The 22969-nt window shown below is 33.8% G+C and overlaps 2 protein-coding genes across 5 annotated transcripts; both read left to right on the top strand.

The window, feature by feature from the left end:
* Positions 1–1380: 1380 nt before the first annotated feature.
* On the top strand, positions 1381–15947 carry LOC114317218 (phospholipase D zeta 1). Of its 4 annotated transcripts, none has more exons than XM_028263921.2 (20): positions 1381–3140; positions 4555–4656; positions 4838–4959; positions 5061–5202; positions 6041–6211; positions 7617–7790; positions 8798–9040; positions 9146–9262; positions 9382–9521; positions 9651–9800; positions 10548–10704; positions 10788–11303; positions 13100–13210; positions 13512–13658; positions 13733–13930; positions 14101–14202; positions 14449–14580; positions 14770–14835; positions 15156–15217; positions 15301–15947. In XM_028263921.2, exons 1-20 carry the CDS (start codon positions 2901–2903, stop codon positions 15545–15547), a joined length of 3339 nt encoding a protein of 1112 aa, XP_028119722.1. In that variant the 5' UTR covers positions 1381–2900; the 3' UTR covers positions 15548–15947. The 4 variants fall into 4 exon arrangements, with proteins under 4 accessions (XP_028119722.1, XP_028119724.1, XP_082731955.1 ...); XM_082875829.1 differs by having other exon boundaries at positions 2660–3140; positions 5045–5202; XM_028263923.2 differs by lacking the exon at positions 8798–9040.
* Positions 15948–18324: 2377 nt separating this feature from the next.
* On the top strand, positions 18325–22402 carry LOC114317220 (uncharacterized). The gene is made up of 8 exons (XM_028263926.2): positions 18325–18804; positions 18916–19046; positions 20057–20134; positions 20222–20266; positions 20384–20428; positions 20555–20606; positions 21645–21741; positions 21946–22402. Exons 1-8 carry the CDS (start codon positions 18687–18689, stop codon positions 22109–22111), a joined length of 732 nt encoding a protein of 243 aa, XP_028119727.2. The 5' UTR covers positions 18325–18686; the 3' UTR covers positions 22112–22402.
* The last annotated feature ends 567 nt before the right edge of the window (positions 22403–22969 follow it).

The raw sequence follows: 22969 nt of genomic DNA on the forward strand, positions 1-22969 counted from the left end.
TTGTTGTAAAGAAACATATTTTGAACAGATGAGTCTTTCAAAATTCTTGTGATTCTTCCTATTACGATTTATGGGAAAAAAAAAAATTCTTGTGATTTTAGCCCTCATGTTTGTCTAGTATTGCTAGGGGTCTTGGCTGAGATATGATTATCCTCTCAAAAATACCCTTTTCAAAAATGCTTAATGGAACACAGAGTAGTGTAGTTCAGTTGAAATTCAACCTGGATGTGGTGTCAAACACTTCAAATAAATTTCCGCTTTCTATACATTTTTTGTGTTTTATTTCATATTTTGGATTGTTTTGGGAAGATCGTAAAAAGTGATTTTTTGACTTTTTTAGATAAATGATTTGGGAAGTTGGTAAAAAGTGACTTTTGACTTTTTTTATTAATGTTTGTTTATGATGTCAAATCATAATAAAATGACCAAACTACCCTCATTTAAAATATTTACAACTTTACCTATGTAACACATTTGACCCATGAGGGTAAAATTATAATTTCACCGTTGGCTAAAAACTAAATTTTAAAATGAAAAAAAAGACAAAAAAGTCAACTTTTAACTTTTGTTACAAACCAAAAAAAGTGATTAAAAGTCAACTTTTCAAAATAACCACCACCTTTGACTAGTCATGTGTGGCTAAATTGCTGGTGATCATCTCGTGACCCTTAAAGCTTAAGGACACAGGTTCTATCTCCTTTTTGAGACATTTATGTTAGGTTAGATTGGCATGGCACAGAGTCTTCTAGTCAGAATATTCTTATTTTTCTATTTTGAGGTACTCTCATACCATCTTGTCTTCAGATTTTCATACTACTATGAATACAAGAAGGATATGAAACAAGAATTTAAGGGACAGAGGATCTCTCACCTTTTGGCATCGACTTATTAGCAATAATGTTCTACTTCTCTAAAGAATTATGCTCTGGTAATTAATTTAGCATATCTTGGTTGGTTTCTTGTTTATTGTCACTGATGATGTTATGTTCATTAATAAATTGTTAAATGTGAGGCTTATAAATAGCTTTGTTTAGTCGTCTTCAAAGTTGGTTGGCCAGAATTGTAAATTATACAAGTTGCACCCAAGAGTACATTCATTATTGAAAGCCAAAACCCATTTAAGTTGCTATATTTGTAGTGTTGTGACGCAGGTCAAAAGTTGCTTTAGCATCAGCCAAGTTGTGTTTTTTGTTTTTTATAAAAATAATTGGTAACTTGAATTTGAGTTTGTTCAAATTGCTTGCGGATATCACTTTGTCTATTGTGATTGTCATCCTTTGTCGACTGTGATTATTTTTTTGTCGGATGACTGATCAGGCAATTGATAAGTCAAAATTTAAGCGATTTGGACAAATTAAAATCCAATCAATTTAACATTGCTTTTTTTTTTTAATACTCAATTGACCAAAATTTTGGGAATAGTGACAAAGTCAAAGCTAAAATGCTGGAAAACTTTTCCATCTAGGCTAATAGCTTACTCATTACTCAAAGAAAATTCATTATTTATTTATTTATTTTTATTTGTTTTAAAATACGTGAAGCATGCACAGAAAATTACAAAAAAAATAAAATAAAAAATGAGTGGTTCATACTTAACTTTTATATTTTATATAATATAATAGAATTCAATAGTATTCATACCTAAAATGAATATGAATTATGAATTCATTTTTTATGTGGGGAATTTATTATTGCTAGAGTTGGGCATCACCAATCAATTTTATAAAAAGTTAAAATTATTTGAAGCTTTGTTTCTTATAAAACACTTTTCCTTAAAACACATGTACTTTTCAATAGGGGTGCACAAAATACATTGGTTTGATTTTAAATCTTAAAATCATCATTTAATATAATTGAATTAGGTTTTGATTTAGGCCATAATTAAATTGTACAAAATTCTATACACGTTTATAAGATTAATAATTAGAATTCATTTCCAGCCTTCATCTATAAAACTCATTCATAGTTGCTAAATAATTTGTTTAAAATTTTTCACATTAACATTTAACCTACTGTTTTATTTTCATAAATCTTTTTGGTATGCATATAATTTACTTAACATGTCATGATTTATTTGTAGTTGATAGCTTGTATTAATTAGATTTTAAAATAAAACTTCATTATTCTTTATTTATTTTATATTAAAAAATGAATGATTGGTCTCTAACTGAAATTTTAACTCGATTAGATAGTTAAGATTTCTGATTGGTAAGAATTATTAAACGGAATACTCTGATCGGTAAGAGTCATTAAACGGGAGACTCTTATCAGTAAGGGTTTTTGAAATTTTCAATTGGATCATATTTTTGTAAACTCTTAAGCTGTGTTTGATTAGGAGACTAAAAAAAAAAGAAAAAGAAAAAGTATATGAAATGTGAATAAAATATATCTATATTTCATCTAATTTCACACATTTTTTTTTCTTTTTCTTTTTCAAATTTCTTTCTAGATCCCTCAACTAAACATGCGTCAGACTCTTTTCTTTTTTTATTTGCCAACTCAACCAAACATAATTTAAAATTTAAATCTTATCAATTCTTTCTATTTTTATTTCCTTTTTTATTTATTTCATCAAATTTTCTAATCAAATATAATCTTACTAATAATTTTTTTTTTATTATTTAATGATCCTTACTGGTCACATAGAAGAAACATTTCAAGACTTGTTTATTGTTGTCATTTATTGTTAATTGATTTAATAGTGGAGCCGTTTCCAAAATAAGTCGGACTATCCAGAACCCGTTTTGAAACGCGAAGTCGAAGTTCCTAGATTTGACAAACGTTAGGTGTCTGCGTACAAAATCAGATCAAATTCCGTATCGTTCCTTCTCTCCCTCTCTCTGCATCCATTCTATATACTGACAGTTATAGATATAGATCGTGTATTGTGATCGGAATCAATGGCGTCGGAGCAGTCGATGTCCGGCGGCGGTCCTCGGTACCTTCAAATGCAGCCGGAGCCGTTGCAGTTGCCGTCGATGACGTCGTCTTTCTTCTTCTCCACGTCACAACAAGGTCTGGAGTTCACTCGTATTTTCGATGAGTTGCCCAAGGCCAAGATCATCTCTGTTTCTCGACCCGACCCCGCCGACATCAGCCCCATGCTTCTCACCTACACCATTGAATTCCGTTACAAACAGGTTTGATTTCCCCCATATTGCTTTCAAATCCACGTTCTTTTGTTTGAGAATTACGTACATGTATGTATATATGTTTGATATTGTAATGAATCAGTGGAAGTTCATATGCTGCAAGCTGAAATCTTGTGTTGAATTGAAGTTAAATGATAAAGGCTTTTTTTTTTTTTTTTTTTGGTTGGGCAAATTCAATTAGAAATGATCAAAGAGTGATGAGGTTCATTTTTATATTAATTGAATATATTCTAGTTACATCTTTGTTAGTGATTGAGAAACAAGGGGAAAGAAGAAAAAAGAACATTTTGAACCTCATGTTCTCCGTTGATTTTTGTGTACTGAGAATTGTTTTATGAACTCTGAACCATCTACAATTATCAGCTGATTACTTTTAAATCTCTTTTTCGTTTGGAGACTTAGGTGGTTTGAGAATTGGCTATTTTAATAGGCTTTTTGATTTTTTACGAAAAGATATAGAGAAAAGTAGAGAGAGAATGTGACAACTTCTTGTAACTTTTTGTCTTTTAAGGCTAAAATAGCCTATCCCCAAAGAAAAAAGATTTAAGGCCAAGTTTGGGAAGTCTCAAAAAAGTCAAAAAATTATTCAAAAAGTTAAAAAGTTATCACTATTCACCAAAAGTCAACAATTACGGCTGCATAACTCTCAATATTAATTTTCCTCTACACATTAATTTATACAATTTTTTAATACACATTATTCTATAAAAGGTCAAAAAGTTAACCCAAACATTCATATTTTCAACCTCAATTTTTTAGTCTAAAAAGACAAAAATTGCACTTATTTAGGACACCCCAAACAACCCCTAAGCAAAAAAAATTGTCACAACTTTGATATATTTTTCCTCAATTTTCTTGGATACCTAACAGAGGGTTGCTAGAAAAAGATTTGTGAAGTAAAGTCCCATGTGCCTTCATGCTTAACAACTAGTTTTTGGAATTGAGTTCTATTCAAAATCGTATAACATGGTATTAGAGCCGGAGCACTAGGGATGGGTAGGATGCGTGTCTCTTGCTTCATGCGCATGAGAGAGGGTGTGAAGTGAAGTGCTATATAAGCGCGACGGGTGTGTCACATTAACAACTAGTTTTTGGGTTGAGTTCTACCATGTAAGAATTTTTCCTTTTCTTACTGTCTGAATTAATTTATTAGAGATAAGTTTAGATTTTGTTAAATTTTGAATGAGTATAAAAATCATATAAATTTAGAAACTGAGAAGTTAGCATCAGTTATGCTAAAATATCCACTACTTTTCTAGACATTTGAGTGTGACCTGTTGCTTGTTGCTTATTATTATTTGGTACTAGCAGTAAATTGTAGTGCCATCTCTTGGGGTTGAAACTAATACTTACAAAGTCTGGTGACAGTAGACTAATGTTCCTGTATGATTTATTTCACTAGTTCAAGTGGCAGTTGGTGAAGAAAGCTTCACAAGTATTTTATTTGCACTTTGCATTGAAGAAACGTGCATTTATCGAGGAAATTCACGAGAAGCAAGAGCAGGTGTGTATAAATTTTGGTGGTCCCAATTACATGTGCCGTTTTTTTTTTTGTTTTTTTGTAATTTCCATGTTAATTACTGATCTTTGATGTTATAATGTTGTGGGAAGCTTATTTTTTGGTATTTGATTTCATAACATTGTGGCATTTTGATATTTTCTCTATTGGCATTGTAATCTTTAAGGTTAAAGAATGGCTTCAAAACCTTGGAATAGGTGATCACACAGGTGATCATGCAGCAGTTGTGCAAGATGATGACGACGACGAGACTGTTCCTTTACATCATGACGAAAGCGCCAGAAACAGGTGACCACTGATCACATTGGTTGTTAAGACGGATGAGAAGCATGACATATATCCTTTCCTTCTATAATTGTAATAGTTCTTACAGGTGATTTTTTGTTCAGAGATGTTCCATCTATAGCTGCTCTGCCTATTATTCGGCCAGCTCTTGGAAGGCAGCACTCCATGTCAGACCAAGCAAAGGTTGCAATGCAAGGGTACTTGAATCACTTCCTCAGCAACATTGATATGGTTAACTCTCCAGAGGTATGCTACTAATCAATATACACTCTTCTAACTACTTTGCACTGGCATTTTCCATTTTGTTTCTGAGTACATACCACTTGGTACTATAGTATGGTATTGTAACTATGCTTTCAGCAGTGTAAAGTTATGGTCTGCATTATCATTTTTGGCATGCACGTCTCTTCTAGCCTGTTAATAACAACAATCCTATTACACTGCTGTCGGTGTGTCAGTACAAGTTCTTTTAATTATATAATGTGACTGTTGAAATACATAGAAAGCTATATTTGACTGCAAGAAATATAAGAAAGTTCCATCTCACATACTGTTTTTTAGTAATTCAAAAAAAAAAAAAACTGTTTTTAGTGCTAAATTTCTGGTACTGATAAGTATAGAATTGGAGTCATTTCTTCGATAAAGACCTTTTGTTTGTTAGTATATGACATGTTATATTTGCAAAGAGCAATTGCTAACACCTTCAGGTCAAGAAGGAAATATTTTGGCATTTGTTATGGAGACCTTACATCACATCAATCGATCAATGTGTCTCTATCTTCCTGTTTGTAATCTGATGGAAACATTTTTTTTCTTCATATGACTTCTTATTACAAGGCTGACTACCTTATGGCTCTCATTAGAGTTGATGTTTCCAGTGGCATGTTGTCATCTTTTTTATTCATCTTTTACTATTTTAATTCAATCACACAGTCAGTTTGTACAACTTTATTATTTTCTTAATTTATAAAATTTTGATGATTTCTCATGAGATTTAGCTATATAGTTCAGCCTCTCGTACTTGGTCTTTGTTACTATACCATTTCTTCATACCTGTCTTTCACCAAGCAATTTTATACTGTAGGTTTGCAAGTTTTTGGAGGTTTCTAAGTTATCATTTTCACCGGAGTATGGCCCTAAGCTAAAAGAGGACTTTGTAAGGGTGAAGCATTTAACACAAATTCCACGTGATGATGATCATACAAAATGTTGTGCATGCCATTGGTGCAGTTGTTGTAATGACAACTGGCAAAAGGTAACACCACGATAAGTCATCTCTTGAATTGCCAAATTTCCCTACTTTCCATTATGTAGTGGTTGTGAATTACTGAGTTTTTTCCCCCAATCTTTTACATTTTTCCTTATGTTTGAATATTACCATGCATATGTATGCAATTTGTTATGTTAAACTTGTATGTTGTTGAAGAGGTCATTTTTTATTGAAAGTTGCATTGAAAATTTGAAATGGATACCTATTATTTCTTGTAAGCAATATTTCTGTGATCCTTTTATTTTTTTGTCTCCACACACATCAGTTGGGTCAAAGAATGTGGATGTTGCAGATGATTGTAGATTTGTTGGCCTAAGATCTCTATCTTAATTTGTATTTGTGAAAAGGTTTGTGTACCAGAATTTAAACTGGACACTACGTATAGGTGCCACTTGGCAGATATCTTAAGGAAGAAGCAATTTTCTCAGTGATAATAGAAGCTAGTTGATTCACACTCTTTCTGGACAATGCGTATGCAGTAAAATATTGTGAAGTACTGAAGTTCGTTTGTGTGTGGCCCCCCAAAAGTCACTTTTCTCTATATTGTATCTCAAAATGGAGAAGTTATTGGGTGCTCTTGGAGCAAGGTATTTGGTTGGAATGGTTGAAAGGGTTTCACATCCATTTGCCATGTCATGATTTTTTTTTTAATGATACCAATTACTAAATAAGTGATTGTTTAACATGGTATATGTACTAGTGCAGTATTCTGTATCATTAACTACGATACTTCAGGCATTATCAAACTTTGGCTCTTCAGTATTGAAATTCATCTTGAAAACAAATTAAAGGAGAAAGATGGCACAATTAAAATTCGCGTTGAAAATGTTGACGTGACATGCTTTTGATATAGCATATAATGGATTAATACACACCACAGCATAGTTCCGACTCTTCAATTTTTACGCTCTTCCTCTTTGCTCCTGCTATTTCCTTTGTTGAGGGTACTATTTTCGTTGCATATATATGGGTCAACCAATAATGATGAGGGTTTGAACCTGGACAAGGCTTTTTCTTGGCTTGGTGGATTTGTATAAATTTTAAGTCCACAATTGGCAGCTGCTAAATACTCTCTTATATTCTAGCTGGATTTGATTACCATGATCCTGATGTTCATGTTATTGTTGAGCAAACTTCATCTTTTTCACGCACTGTTGTATTGCTTCTTGAGTGACAACCCTGATTTGTTTGTTTATTTAGTGTATTTTGCTTTTGTTTCCTTTAAATCCGTAATAGTGAAGTCTTTGTAGAACTGAAAATTGAGCCTGGCAAAAGTGAGAGGCACCTGGGTGATATTCTATGTCATGTAGCAGAAGTGCCAATACTTATATCCAACTTTTTACTAATCCCTATGTTGTAAAAGTTTAAACTGTAGAATTTTTTTTTGCAGGTGTGGGCTGTACTAAAACCTGGATTCTTGGCCCTGCTAGAAGGTCCCTTTGATACCAAACCATTAGATATAATAGTTTTTGATGTATTGCCAGCCTCAGATGGCAATGGAGAGGGCCGAGTGTCATTAGCAAAGGAAATAAAGGAACGTAACCCTTTACGCCATTCATTTAAAGTAAGCAGCATCCTTCTTCTTCTTCTTATTTTTTTTTTTTCCCTATGTATGTGTGGAGAAATCAGTGTGCAGGTTCTTTGTTTTTGCTCATAGGATTTAATTGTATTCCAGTTGACTAATCAGTTATGAAGCTTTAGGCATAAGTTCTGTTGCCTTCTCTAATTAATGGGCTAGGAATTTAAAGCATATGGAAGTTGAAAACTTAGACATACTACTGATATAGGCAGTCCTGGTATTTCAACTGTTGTCAAAACTTGAACATATATAACTTTCCAAATACAGAACTAGTCCAACTAACATGTGGGTGAGATTTTAATAGATTTGAATTGCTGTGCAAAAAATGTGTTGGATAAATCACCATGGAGCACTGGGTTGATAATGAACTTATGTTCATGAAATTCTGTACATGTTGCAATGGCAGAATTATTTGCAGAGTGATACGGATGGGTTGAAACTTAAAAAAATTCAAGTTACAACGACTTCGACTCCCAATTCTGGAAAGTATTTTGCCTCGTTTGGCATGTGTTTGTTTTAGCGTAAAAGTCAAAAAGTTACTAAAAAAATCAAAAAGCCTATACCAAAAAGTCAAATATTTTATTTTCTCTCTACTTTTTGCACATCTTTTCGTAAAAAATCAAAAAGTCATTCCAAACATACTAGTTTTTTTTACCTCATATTTTAGCCAAAAAGCCAAAAAGTTACTAAAATAGCCTATTCCCAAACAAGGCCGAGTTTAAAGATTTAAGAAACATCAGCTAAACTTCATCTTCTTGTACTCTATCTGGTAAGTACTAAGCCTTTAGAATAAGGAGCTTTGCTGGAATTCTGATCTACCCATTTAGGAAGAAGTGACCAGTACTGGTGGCTGAAAAATTGTAAACCATGAGTTAATTTTTTCCTTCGACTTTGCCTCTTCATTTGTATGTTATAGTTTATTGGAGATTATATATCTGGTTAAAGTGGCCTGCAAAATTTGACTTTCTAATAATAATTGGAATATATAATAGGTGTCTTGCGGGAGCCGGAGCATACGGTTGAGAACTAAGAGCAATGCTAAAGTTAAAGATTGGGTTGCTGCAATTAATGATGCTGGTCTTCGGCCTCCTGAGGGCTGGTGTCATCCTCACCGCTTTGGCTCTTTTGCTCCTCCACGGGGCTTGACTGAAGATGGTAGTCAGGCTCAGTGGTTTGTAGATGGTCTAGCAGCATTTGAAGCTATTGCTTTGGCAATTGAGGAGGCAAAGTCAGAGGTCTATTTCTTGCAGTTTTAGCATTGCTAAAAATGAACTCTAGTACACTTTAAGTTTGTAATGTTGACTACATAGCATTTGTTGGATGATTAAACTTGAATGCAGATATTTATTTGTGGCTGGTGGCTGTGCCCAGAACTGTATCTCCGACGACCTTTTCATGCTCATGCATCCTCTCGGCTCGATGCCTTACTGGAAGCAAAAGCCAAGCAGGGTGTTCAGGTACCTAAGTTCCTACAAATGATTATTTATTTATTTTATACTGCGTTGCTTCATTGTTACTGAAACCTACATCAGATCCACTTGGATGATTGTTGATTTTAATCAATTTATGGTTGTAGATTTACATTCTTCTATACAAAGAGGTTGCTCTTGCTCTGAAAATCAACAGCGTTTATAGTAAAAAAAAGCTTATTAGCATTCATGAGAATGTCAGAGTACTGCGTTATCCTGACCATTTCTCTAGTGGTGTCTATCTATGGTATGCAGTTTACAAGGAAACCCACCAGATGATCTTCCTGATGTTGTAATTTGGAATTTTTTATTTTTTTATTGATTTCAATTGCAACAGATTTTGCAGCTGCTGATAATCATTTTTGGTTACCTACAGGTCCCACCATGAAAAACTCATCATTGTTGATTACCAGATTTGCTTTATTGGTGGACTGGATCTATGCTTTGGCCGTTATGACTCATTTGAACACAAAGTGAGTGATTACCCTCCCACGGTGTGGCCTGGGAAGGACTACTATAACCCAAGGTCTGCTATTCCATGTCTTTACATTAGGATCTAATAGGATATGTTATGTCTGTACCATGTCTGCTCAACCTTGAACTTTGCATCTTAATTTGTTTAGTTGATAGACTGTAGTTCTATATTCTTGAAGTTCCTGACAAATTATTTAAGATTAAGGACCTGTTTGATAAAATTGAAAATTATGTGCATAAAAGTTTTATTGCTGAAATATTTTAGTACTGAATTTTTAAGTTTTGGAAAATTTCAAGATAAATATGTCAATTGAGAATAAAAACAAAAACTACCTTTCACCGAGTGTTTCAGTATTCTGTGACAAGTCAATATCTTTGATTTCAAATTAGGACTCATTTTGAGTCAATTTTTAGATTTGAGTGATGTTATTAAATGTCATCAAACTTAATTGCAAAACCACTGACTGCATTCAATTTTAAGCACTCAATGGCATATAAAATAGGGCCTGACATACTGAAATTCCACGAGAGCAGATTACTATTGTTGTATTTGCATTAAAGTGACATAAGTATAATTATTTTGTTGATATGAATGTGTTTTGCCTATGCTCTGCGTGTCTCCTGATCAGATGGGTTTGTCAGTCTTGTGTGTACTAGAGTGATGGTATACACAGTGTCTTCCCTTGCAAACAGCCTGTAGCTAGCATTTGTAGTTTGTGTGTGGCAAGTACTTGTGACAAAAGTTCTTTGTTTTAAATTGTTGCAAATTGGTTAATGGATTTTAATTTCAATTTCCAAGGGAATCTGAACCTAATTCTTGGGAAGATACAATGAAAGATGAGTTGGATCGTCAAAAATATCCACGTATGCCATGGCATGATGTTCATTGTGCCCTTTGGGGACCACCGTGTCGTGATGTTGCCAGGCACTTTGTTCAGCGTTGGAACTATGCAAAGGTAGATCTTTTGTGATTATAGTACAGTTCCCATGTTACATGTTTGATATTCTTTTAGTCTTACTTTGTCATGTATTCTTCCAGAGAAATAAAGCTGCTAATGAGCAAACAATTCCACTGCTCATGCCTCAGCACCACATGGTTATTCCGCATTACATGAGTGGAACCAGGGAGATGGAGGACCAAACCCATGTTGGAAACAATCATAAAGACGTAAAAAGACAGGATTCCTTTTCTTCTCGATCATCTTACCAAGATGTCCCTCTGCTAATGCCTCAAGAGGCTGATGGGCTGGATGCTTCCAATAGAGACCCCGAATTGAATGGGTTGGATAGAATTCGTGATGTCCGTGATCACCCAAGCAAGGGAAGAAGCCCTTTCTCTTTCCGGAAGCCCAAAATTGAACCCCTAATATCAGATATGCCAATGAAAGGTTTTGTGGATGACCTTGATACTTTGGATCATCAGCATGAGGTTAGGCTGTTGCCTGGCATTCAAACTTCAGATAAAGAATGGTGGGAGACACAGGAACGAGGTGATCAGGTTGTTTCTGCTGATGAAACTGGGCAAGTTGGTCCTCGTATTTCATGTCGTTGTCAGGTGGGCTGTGAGTCTTTAAGTTTCCAAGCATTTTTCAAGTTCTTTGACGATATTGATGGCCTTACTGAATTTCCTGATAGATGGTGTGCTTATCCTGTGGTTTTGATGTGCATCAGTTATCTCCCTACCATTAGAATTTTACCATTTCAACAAGTTGAAGAAATTATTTGGGTAAATTACACTGACACCCTTGAGGTTTCTGTTTTATCCAGATCTCCTCTCACATTTGAAAAATTACATTCTCCTCCCTGAGATTTGTAATCTCATTACAAATTGCCCCATAGATTGCTGATGTTATATCCTAAAATATCTAAATGACCATCTTGCCTTTTTTATGATATTTTTTGTAAAATTTTTTATATATGAACATAAATTTTCATTTTTATTTCCACCATTATATCTAGATTAGATCAACTTAATGTAGATATATTTAAAAAGGATAAAATTTGTACAAAAAACTTTAAAAAAATCCATTGAATACAACAAAATAAAATAATGTATTGAATTTTTGTATTTTTGTATTTTTTTGTATTTGGTGAATTTAAAAAAAAAAAAAAATCACAAAATATTATACTTGTTAAGTTTATCTAGATTAGGTGTATATAAAAAATAAAAAAAAATTGCTTAAAATATTAAAAAATTCAGTAAAAATAAAAAAAATTTAATTTTTTGTGTGAGTTAAACCAAAGAAGATGATTGTTATTTCTCTTGAAATGACATAAACAAAATATTTGTATTATTTTATTATTTTTTATGTATAAAGGCTGAGGTGCAAATATGTCATTTTAATTTAACAGGGGGGTAAGTTTAATTTTTCAAATGTGAGGGGGGATCTGTATTAAACAGAAACTTCAAGAGGTGTCAATCTAATTTACCCAAATTATTTTAAGTGATTGATCAATTCAACCTTGCATTAATTACATTCTAAGTGACTTCTGTCTTGGGGAGAGTTGTCCATATCAAAGTCTCCGAGTTGTCCATATCAAAGTCTGAAGGGAGATTTATGATATATCAGAAACCATTGCAGAGGTTTTTTTTGTTTATCCAAACCTCAGTTTTGAATTTCCTTGAATCGTTCTTCTTATCCACACAAAGAAAATGAAAAGGAAAAAAGAAACACTGCCCAAGGATTTGTGGAATTAAAGCATATCTATGCCATGAAAATGGTCCATTTTAACCTTTTGATTTTTTGCATTTTTGTTTACTGTCAACATTGTATATGATGTGTACAGTAGTTACTTCGCATTTCATAAGCATTTACAGGCACCCACACCACACATAGGTTTAGGTTGATGTTGTTGTGATGGAAAAAAAAATTCTCAATGCATATATTGTCGCTTTTGTCCTGGTGTCGGTTCTTCTTGTCATATCCTATAGTTTGCTTATTTTCAAAGATTAACTAATCTATCTTCAATATTTTAGTCTTTGAGTACCTTTACTTGTGTTGTCTTTAGATTTGCTAGTGAGAAAAAATTTCTAGTTGATACAGTACAGATGGACTGAGGTTTAAAATTGGGAAGCTGAATAGAACTTTTAATTTTTGCATGCTGCTATTTTTATGCTCTTGAAGGATATCAATGAAGTTTACTTGTCTCTGACTTGGATGAGCATGGTATATAATTGACTATTGCAATAAGACAGACATATTCTGCTGGAGTTCGGAATTGCTTGCTTTCAATCCCAGAGTATTATAAATATATAAATCTATTGCTCATCATTTTCACACTTCCATTTTATTCTGTTTGTTATATTTGTCTTTCTACCATTTACTAGCATCAATGAGGTCTCATTTTCAGGTAATAAGGAGTGTCAGCCAATGGTCTGCGGGAACAAGCCAAATTGAGGAGAGCATTCACAATGCTTATTGCTCTCTTATTGAAAAGGCAGAGCACTTCATCTATATTGAGGTATATGATGAGATTGTCCTTCTCTAAAAATTAATGACATTTTTGAATTTGTTGTGCTAAAATCAATACTTAAAAGATAATAGAAATAGAGGAACTTGAACCCATCTGCATAGTTTTCTTTGAGATGTTTTCTATTTTAATACGGTCACTGTTGTTCATACAAAGGAAAATGGGAAAAGCAACATGCTAATGTATCAATGAGTTATAGGTAGGGGGTTTTCCATTCAAGGAGGCTTCCAGTAGTTCAATTTACTCTTCTTTTCTAATAATTTCTTTTTATGCATGGGCCACACATCTCCAGAACCAGTTCTTCATCTCAGGTCTTTCAGGAGATGAGATTATACGGAACCGCGTTCTAGAAGCATTATATAGGCGTATTATGCGAGCACACAATGAGAAGAAGTGTTTCAGGGTTGTTATAGTCATACCACTCCTACCTGGATTCCAGGTAAAAATACTTGGTTGTTTGCTATACATTTCAAATTTTAGATGGTTATTCATTTTTCATATTAAGTTTAACAGGGGGGCGTGGATGATGGTGGTGCAGCAGCTGCGAGAACTATTATGCATTGGCAATATCGAACAATATGCAGAGGGAATTCTTCAGTATTGCACAATCTTTATGATCTTCTTGGGCCTATTATGCATGATTACTTATCTTTCTATGGCCTTAGAGCTTATGGCAGACTTTTTGATGGAGGTCCTGTGGCATCCAGTCAGGTATTGTCTGCGTTTAAGCACATCACTTCTTATACTCGTTGACATATTTCTCATCATTGATCAATCACAAAGCTATGTATACGAATTTATTTTCTCCAAGCTTTTGCTCTCCAACGCATAAAAAGCATCTCGATATATCCTTCCATTTTACATTCCTTTGTTTTTTGCAGGTGTATGTGCATAGCAAAATCATGATAGTTGATGACTGTACATCCTTGATAGGATCAGCTAATATAAATGACAGGAGTTTGCTTGGATCAAGAGATTCTGAGGTTATCATCTTTTACTTTTGGACCCATTTCATTATATTTTTTATTATTCGGTCAGTTGTTTCAAGTTGCAGAACTCGATACTGTCTGATATATTTAAAGAGTTTGTGATTTTTGCCTGAACTGGAACAGTATGATTTATATCAAAATTGTTTGCATAATGGATCTCGTATTTTATTTTTTATTACACTTCCTTTAGAAATTATAAAACACAGGCTCTGAATTTAAAAAAAAAAATTGTGAATTCAGATTGGTGTACTTATTGAAGACAAGGAATTTGTTGATTCGAGTATGGGAGGGAAGCCTTGGAAAGCAGGAAAATTTTCTCTGAGTCTTCGCCTTTCACTATGGTCTGAACACCTTGGTCTTCATGCCGGAGAGGTTAGTACATCTAATACTTCCTAATCAGCCTCTCTCTCTCTCTCTCTCTCTCTCTCTCTTTTTGCATAATGACACACATCCCGGACACTGTTAATGAACTGCACTTGGATTGTGGTGAATTGACTGGAAATGGAGGATATGACTAACAAAATCTTTTGGCTGACAATGTATTGTTCTCTTTTTGTTCAGATTAGTCAAATTAGTGACCCAGTGGTTGATTCAACTTACAAAGATATATGGATGGCAACTGCAAAGGTGAGGATGATAAATGTTATCAATATCATCAAGTCAAAGACTTGCTCAAATTACCATTCACATTATTTGTGGAATTCAGATTTATTGAGATTTGTGTGTAGAAAAAGAAACTTTATTATGCTCCGTTTTCACCTTTTTGTTTTTTGAGAATTAACTGTTCTAAACAAGGAAAACAAATGTTTTAATATCATAAGTTTTTTTACTGAGGAAAAAGAAAAGAAAAGAAAATGCATGGGTTTTGTGAGGAAGGTTTCCTTAATTTATCTTTTCCCACTATATTCGTTTGTTCTTCCAACTAAATATGGATGTCCTATTGACAGACAAATACCATGATCTACCAAGATGTCTTTTCCTGCATCCCAAACGATCTTATACATTCCAGGTATACGCATTTGGCAACTACCACTCATATTTTCCCTTTTTTTCTCAGTTTCTAATACATCAACATCCTATGATTACATGCAGAGTTGCACTGAGACAATGTATGGCCTACTGGAAGGAAAAACTTGGCTATACTACCATTGATTTAGGGATAGCCCCAGAGAAGCTAGAATCATATCAAGATGGTAACATGAAGGGCACCAATCCCATGGAGAGGCTAGAGTCCGTTAAGGGCCACCTTGTTTCTTTTCCTTTGGATTTTATGTGCAAGGAAGATTTAAGACCTGTGTTTAATGAAAGCGAGTATTATGCTTCTCAAATTTTCCATTAGGTATGATCTGTATGGTAATTAAAGGCATCAAGATGAATGAGGGTAGACCACCATTGTTGTGTCTAAATGTGCAGAAATGGTTAATATCCTTGAACGCCATGAAATTTCTCTGTACAAAAGCCAAGCTGGTGAAACATACGTGGAAACAAGGGAAACAATGGACGTGAGCCCTTAAACTAAAGATTGAGAAACCAACTGGGTGTCTCACTATACCTAGAAGACTAGTTATTCAGGTATTTGATTCTTTGAGCTGAAATTTTGGCATCATTTGGCATTCAGGATGCATTTAGCAGCAGTTTTGGATATTTGATTGATATTGTTATTGTAATTTGATTGATCATTGTTGTATAATATTCAATATTTCAGGGTTTATTAAAAAAAAAAATCTATTTTCTTTTCATGTGGCCTCTCATTTTACTTTGTTTAGTATAGTTTAATATTTTATGGTTCATTTCATGGCGGCGTTGCAATTTCTTTTTCAACCCAAGATGCCGAAGTGATGGTGAATTGTGACATTTGGAGAAAAACTTCATTGCTGGATGAAGTGTATTATGGGATTGGAAATAGAGTTTATTTATTTGAATATGATGGGAAAATGAAATTAATGGGATTAAGATTTTAGAATCTACATAACGGAGACAAAATTGAAACTAGAATTCAACATAAACAAGTCAGTTCTGAATTTTTTACCATATCTGAAAATTGGTGCATGCAGTGAATGAAAATATCAAAATATCATAGAAGAATATGGAGGACAAATCAAGGAAATGAAAGGAGAAAAAATAAATAAAAAAGAAAGTTAATGATGGAGTATTTGATAACTTGATTCAACATTTAAAATTGAAAGTATTAAGTGATAATCAATTAAATTCGTTTGATAATTACAATTGATAAATTTTAAGTCATGAAATTTATTTAATTCTAAGTGAATTTATAAATATTAAGCATAAATATATACTATTATAAAGTCACAATCACTGCATCATTACTACAGCCATGCCCAGTGTTTTAAAAGAAGCGCCTAAGCGGTGCGAGGTGCACCTGAGGCCTCTCAAACATCTTGAGGCCAGGAGCAGTAGAAAAGGTACATTTGAGGCGCTTGAGATGCACGCCTCATGCGCTTCATTTAAATTTTGACTTCATCCTTATTCTTTGTGTGTGTAATCATATGGAATTACAACCCTTTTAATATAAAATGAAAAATGTTTGGGGGCCCTAATTCTGTGGCTCAAATATGGCTCAAATGGCCAAAACGACGTCGTTTTGGCCATTTTGATGTTGTTTTGTACTCAAAACGACGTCGTTTTGGCCATTTGAGCCACATTTGAGCCACAAAATTTGGGCCCTCTACCATTGTTGATATAAAATATAAACACATACTTTTGAGTTCCAACTTTTATATCAAAAAAAGTTCTAAGCATTAAGCACAAGCTCTGGGATTGTAAGATGAATATATGGCTTTGGGATTTCTTTCAATGTAGTAAATTATAATAGTTTCGGACGAATGATTGAAACTATCAAGCAATTTGGTTTCGATTTAAAATTAAAACCATTAAGGTATCATATGGTGTGAGTTCTTTATCTAAAAAAAGAAATAAATAACGTTAATAAATTGATAAAAAAAAAAAGATAAATAGTGTAGGGCAAAGTAAGATTGAATATTATTTTTGATAAAATTTTGAAACGCTGAATGTTATTTTTTATAATTTTTGAAATATTGAATGTCGTTCTCTTTTTATTTTATTTTTTTGAAATTATAAGAATATTTGTTTTGTGTTAAAAACTTACCTATATTAATATTTTGGTTATCTTTAACAACTTGTGCCTCGCTTCAATGAGATGCACGCCTCGCCTTGCGCCTCACGCTTGAGCTCCAAGAGACCTTAGCACCTCAATGAGCCTAGAACTTTTTAAAACACTGACCATGCCGCCGCCGCCATCACTACCATCATAATATTAAAATTAAAATATATAATTTAAAAATAATAAATTTCAAAAGAGATTGTTTGGAATGTGCTATATAAGTGCACTTTTTGACATTTTAACTAAAAAAAGTAGAAAAAAGAAAATATATGTTTAGAATAACTTTTTAATTTAAAAAAAAAAAAAATATATATATATATATATATAATAAAATATTATAATAAATATCAAAATTACCGTTCTATTCTTCTGACACATGCAACAGCACTATTGAGCTTTTCGTGTATTTCAATTTATTTCTTTCTATGAAATTCGTGGCTTACATTGGGCCACGTCAGTAGCATTTGGAGAAATATAATGCAAAGTGTCATGAAAAATGCTTGAGAGCACTAGAAATAGAGCACTAGAAGGAGTATTACTGATGTGGCAGTGGGTCTCGCCCACTTTCTATGCCTTGTTTCTTTTTTTTTCTTTTTTTTTTTATTATTCCCAATGCATTAGTGCTATTAGTGGTGTATTTTTTAGTGATCTAAATCATTGTTGAAGTGTCATTGCATTTGACGTCATTGTTTGCGTAATGCAATGCAAAGTCTAAGTTGTCAGACACAACCTTCTCGCCCAAAGTATTAATTTTTTTTAAACTTTTTTAACGACTTTCTAATTTTTAATCTTTTTTAAATAATGCCAGAGCTTAATCTTATATATATTAAATAAATTATTTTTAATTCAATATTTAAATTTATATCAGAGGCGTATTCAACTTAAAAAATTTAATATTCTATTTTTAATGCTTAATTTTTAATTTTTAATTTTATTAAAAAAAAATATATAAAAAAATAGAGAATTAATACGACACAAACAAACCAATAAACTGGTTAATTGGCTTGTTGCCAAACAACACCTAAAGAAGGCCTAAAAACTAAACAAGGAAAATTATTCAATACTCCCGAGCATCACGTGTCCATACATTATCCTCCCATGTCCAACATAAATTATGAACCCTTGTGTCTCTCCACTAATCAAAACCTTATGAAGCACCACGCGCAACTCGAATTCAGATACTGAAGATTACAAACAACGCCAACAGAAGGCCTAAAAACTATACTAACACACGCAACTCGAATTCAGATACTGAAGATTACAGCCAACCATTACTGATTGACAACCACACCCTTAGCAAGTAGATCCGATCGCCTCCGTATCTCCGGCGATCGTCATGTACTCCGGAGACGATCTCCGACTACCATTTGAACTCAATGACGAGTCCGATTTCGAAAGAATCATCTCCCCCGACGGCCTCCTCACCATCTGCGGCTTCGGTTCTCTCCTCTCCGGTACGTACAAATTACAATCGTCGTCGTTATCTTCATGAATGTTTGTTGTTGTTAATACTAATACTAATAGTATTAGTTTTGTTTTGTGATGCCGATTTGTAAATTGTACAGAGCGCAGTGCGAGGAGTACATTTCCGGAATTGATCAACTTCAGACTCGCCAGATTGAACGGCTTTCGTCGCATCTTCGCTCATGTGGCTCCGGTTTTTTTCGATCGAGGCATCGCCAATCCTCAAACAAAGGTTGTTTTGTTTTTTATGTTTTAGCGATGCTTGTTTGCTTGCTGAGCAAGCGAAAGAAAATAAAACTGCTTGTTTACTGCATTTCCAACGGTGCATCAATTTTTTTTATCAAATGTGAGTAAAAATTTGAATAAAAGCTTCCTTTGATATCATGTGCTCTAACGGAGAGTTTTGGCATCAAGCCATCGATCGACTGGCCAGTATAATTTTTTCACAGATTTTTGACTTGAGGTGGTCATCCGGTGACGACCGGGAGGACATCCGACAACAGTAATAAATAGTGATTTGATAAAAGAAACAGTGTCCTCACTTTGATAAAAGAAAAGTGAAATCTTTAATTTGATATCTTTTGATGCAACTGTTGGAGAAAAAAGGACTTATTTTTCATCAAATTCAAATTTGATGAAAGGTTTGAGTAACCATTGGAGATGGTCCTATAAAGTGTTTAACTGAATCAATTAATTGGCGTTTTTGTCTTAAATCCAAAAAGAGTTGAGAAGTTTTAGAGTAAAAAAATGATATTTTGTTTTCATTAGCATCTCCAACCCTTCACCCAATTTTTGATCAAAGTTAAATTTGACGAAAAAATTGGTGAAAATGACCTCCAATCATTTCACCAGCTTGTATCAAATCAAGTTTTCACCAAAATTTTCATCAAATCAAGGCAAAAACAAGTTCCTTTTATTTTATACCAAATTTGATGAAAGAAGCCTTTGGGGATAAGTTTGGAATTTTTTAAAAGGATTTGATGAAATTTTTAAGTGAGGATTGGAGCATTAAATTTTTTCACCAAATCAAGCTTTTAGTTAAATTTGATGAAATGCTATTGGAGCATCCATATCAAATCAAAGCTTTTAACCAATTTTCTACCCAAATTTGATGGAAAAAAATGAAGGATTGGAAATTCACTTCGCAGCCAAACGGACATTTTTCCATTTTGTTAATTATTTTTAGGGATAAACTTGGATTTGAATGTGTTGATGCAAACTGTATATACATATATTTTTCAGGAAATGTCAAGTTTAAGCGTGGAGCCATGTGAAGGTGAAACCCTTATTGTTACTGTTTTTGGCATTAAAAAATCAGAGGTATAAAATCTGTGAACGTGTTTATTTTGAAGTTCTAAACCTTAACAATGATTGTAAACTGAGATATCAGTTTCTTCATGTGATCAGATTCCTTCTTTTCTTCAGAGGGAGCACGAGTTTCGGTTTTTAGCTGTAAGGCGTTTTGTTGTTGAGTCATTGTATCTGTGTATTTGTATTACAAATTTTTCTGTTCTTTTTTTTACAGACATGCATAAAGTGCAATTGTAAATTCAAATGTTTCTCATGCAGGTCCTACCTGAAACACTTGATGGAAAGCTGTTTACAAGTCCAGCAGTGTGTGAAATTGGTCAATTTGTTTTGCTGTTATTGTTTTGATTTTCCCTGGAATGTTTTGTTTTCCTTTTGTAGTGGTGTGCTTTCAAGTAAGTCTGATGACTACTGGTTTGGGTATTGATGTAGGTGCTTTGTGCACGTTTTAGTGACGAGGAATATCTCCAAATTAGATGCAAAGGTATTCCCTCTGCAAATCTCTATTTGGTAATTTCCTTGAGAATATGAAACAAACGTAGATGTTGGCCAGCCAGTGTTAGCACAATTAAGGAGAATGATAGTTTTTATTTTACTTTCTAGCACCTTAATTCATCGTTTTGTGTTTCTCAAAACGATTTGAGCACATGAAATACAGTAAAAATACTTTGAAGTGAGGCTGCTTGTTCTGAAAATGAATCAAGGACTGCATAAACCTCAAAATACTTACACTTAATATATGATTGGGAGAAAAAGGAATCCACGATTTAATTATTTATTCTTTGTTTTATGATTTTAATTTGTAAAAAGTCAACCCTGAGTTCCTCTGGTCACTTTGGTCAAGAAAAATGAATCCATGATTTTGTCTTAGCAGTGCCAGCACTGCATGACATTGCTCTAACGGTTGTGTTTTCAAGTTTGATAGTTTTCGGTTCTGACATTTGACAGAATTGTAGAACCTTTTTTGTGCTTATTTTTCTTGGAGCTGGCCCTTCTATTCTTCTCTCTCCAGTGAGTTATGTGGAAAAGCTCTGTTCTTGTTTCAGACAATGCTTTGGTCTTTAATTAACCTTCAATTAGGAGTTGTGGTGGTGCCAATCTGATACCTTTGGCTAGTAGGTTTCTATCTAGTAGTGATGAAATTGAAAATTTTCATTTTGAGGATCCAAGGAATCGAATGTTTTGGTTTTGGACAATAGGATGCTGCACAACGAAGTGCTATAAGTGATTGCAAAGCAATCAAGTTTTTACTTTTTGATATCTATTTCCAGTAGTCCTGGAATTTGAGTTAAGTATTTTATTGTACAAGCAAAGGCTTGGGTCAAACCAAATCTAAAGAGAAAAATATGATCAATTTTGAGAACTTTGATCAAGGAAATCTCCTATATCTACGGACCTACGGTATTCCATTGTTTCTAGACATGTTTCAATGCATTTTTCCATATCTAATGATTCCCATCCTATTGCATTGAATGATTGAATGTGCGAGGTTCATACTACTATGCTGGCTATTGTTCTGCAGGAAGTCAAGAAATCTATTTTCAGCGATATGGACAATATAACATTCACAAGATCTGGCGTGATGATATCTTACCTTGCCGTCTTTATCTTCGGCACTGGTAAGTGCTAGTTACTTTGTCATCATACTTAAAACTATTGCTTTTGAAGGATATGGAAATGATATGCAACAGATAGAGTTTGAAACACAAGACATGATTGGCCCCTCTTCCTCAATGCTTCTCATCTATCAGCTTAGCTTTACTTTAAATGCCAATTACTCTGTTGTACATGAACTAAACATGATGGTGTGTATACTTTTGAAGTATTTTGGCAGCAAAGAATCTTGGTGATGAAGCCTACAACAACTTTCTAGATCACACTTTCCTTGGGGACAGGAAAACAACTATCCGGGAGTACTTGGTGACAACAGGTTCAGGCATAATGGAAGAGGAGCCTCTGGAATCAATAAAGGCCATTTACAGCGGTTGACAATAACAAGTCCATGGACCGTCTGTTTGGTAGCCTTGAAGGCTTGGTTTCTTTTTGGACTTGACATTGCTCAAACCTGCATTCATGTTGGCTCAAGAACAGGCAAAAAAATTAGGTGGGGAACTGGAAGATCTGAAAGACCACCTTGCTGATTATTATTATTATTTTGATTGGCTCCGAGTGGGAGAGTACATTTGGAATATTGTTATTTGAAGCACTCTAATTGTTTACCTAGAAGCAGATGGGAAAGTGCTGCAAGTTCTTTGCTAGTTATATCAAATATTTTGAATCCTTTTGTGTGTTGTCTTGATGGTGTATGATATGAATGCTGAGAATTACTAATAAATTTCCAGCAGTAAAAGATGGGAATTGAAGACAGCCATGGAAGCAAAGATAATCCATGATGCAAAAGCCCAAACCTTGCACCCTGATGCGATCTCTTAGAACTTGCAAAGCTAAATTCAAATCCAATTTACCTAGTAGGTTCCTCTCGGATTCAGTTTGATTTAGTGACCAAAATCACCCACAACTTATAATTTTAGTCGGGTAATTATTCAGTTGCCCATGATCCTAACTCAGCACGTTGATACGGTGCTCCTAAATCAATAAAGTAATAATCATGGTGTGGGTGGAAACGGTGGTCCCATCCATTCGCATCCCCTTCTGTGTGGTCTTATTGATAGGGTGAATAATTTTTTGTTTTAATCGGGCTTATAAACCTGTTAAACATTTGGCTTTGCTATGGGCTGCCCAAGTTCGACACCAATCCCCTTGCCAAATCCCAAGCCTCTCCAGCTCCTTTAGCCTGTGTTCGATTCGAATTTAAAATTTATAGAACGAAATTAAAAAGAAAGAGAA

The sequence above is a fragment of the Camellia sinensis genome, chromosome 6 (assembly GCF_055761805.1).
Source record: "Camellia sinensis isolate YWXY chromosome 6, ASM5576180v1, whole genome shotgun sequence".
NCBI lineage: Eukaryota > Viridiplantae > Streptophyta > Magnoliopsida > Ericales > Theaceae > Camellia > Camellia sinensis.

Excerpts from the sequence above, each read along its gene's own strand:
- LOC114317218 (XM_028263921.2), top strand. The coding sequence starts at position 2,901 with ATGGCGTCGGAGCAGTCGATGTCCGGCGGCGGTCCTCGGTACCTTCAA. Across the intron at positions 4,657-4,837 it reads TTCACGAGAAGCAAGAGCAG|GTTAAAGAATGGCTTCAAAA; the intron begins GTGTGTATAAAT and ends GTAATCTTTAAG. Across the intron at positions 13,659-13,732 it reads CACTCCTACCTGGATTCCAG|GGGGGCGTGGATGATGGTGG; the intron begins GTAAAAATACTT and ends TAAGTTTAACAG.
- LOC114317220 (XM_028263926.2), top strand. The coding sequence starts at position 18,687 with ATGTACTCCGGAGACGATCTCCGACTACCATTTGAACTCAATGACGAG. Across the intron at positions 20,135-20,221 it reads TTGGCATTAAAAAATCAGAG|ATTCCTTCTTTTCTTCAGAG; the intron begins GTATAAAATCTG and ends TCATGTGATCAG. Across the intron at positions 20,607-21,644 it reads TCTCCAAATTAGATGCAAAG|GAAGTCAAGAAATCTATTTT; the intron begins GTATTCCCTCTG and ends ATTGTTCTGCAG.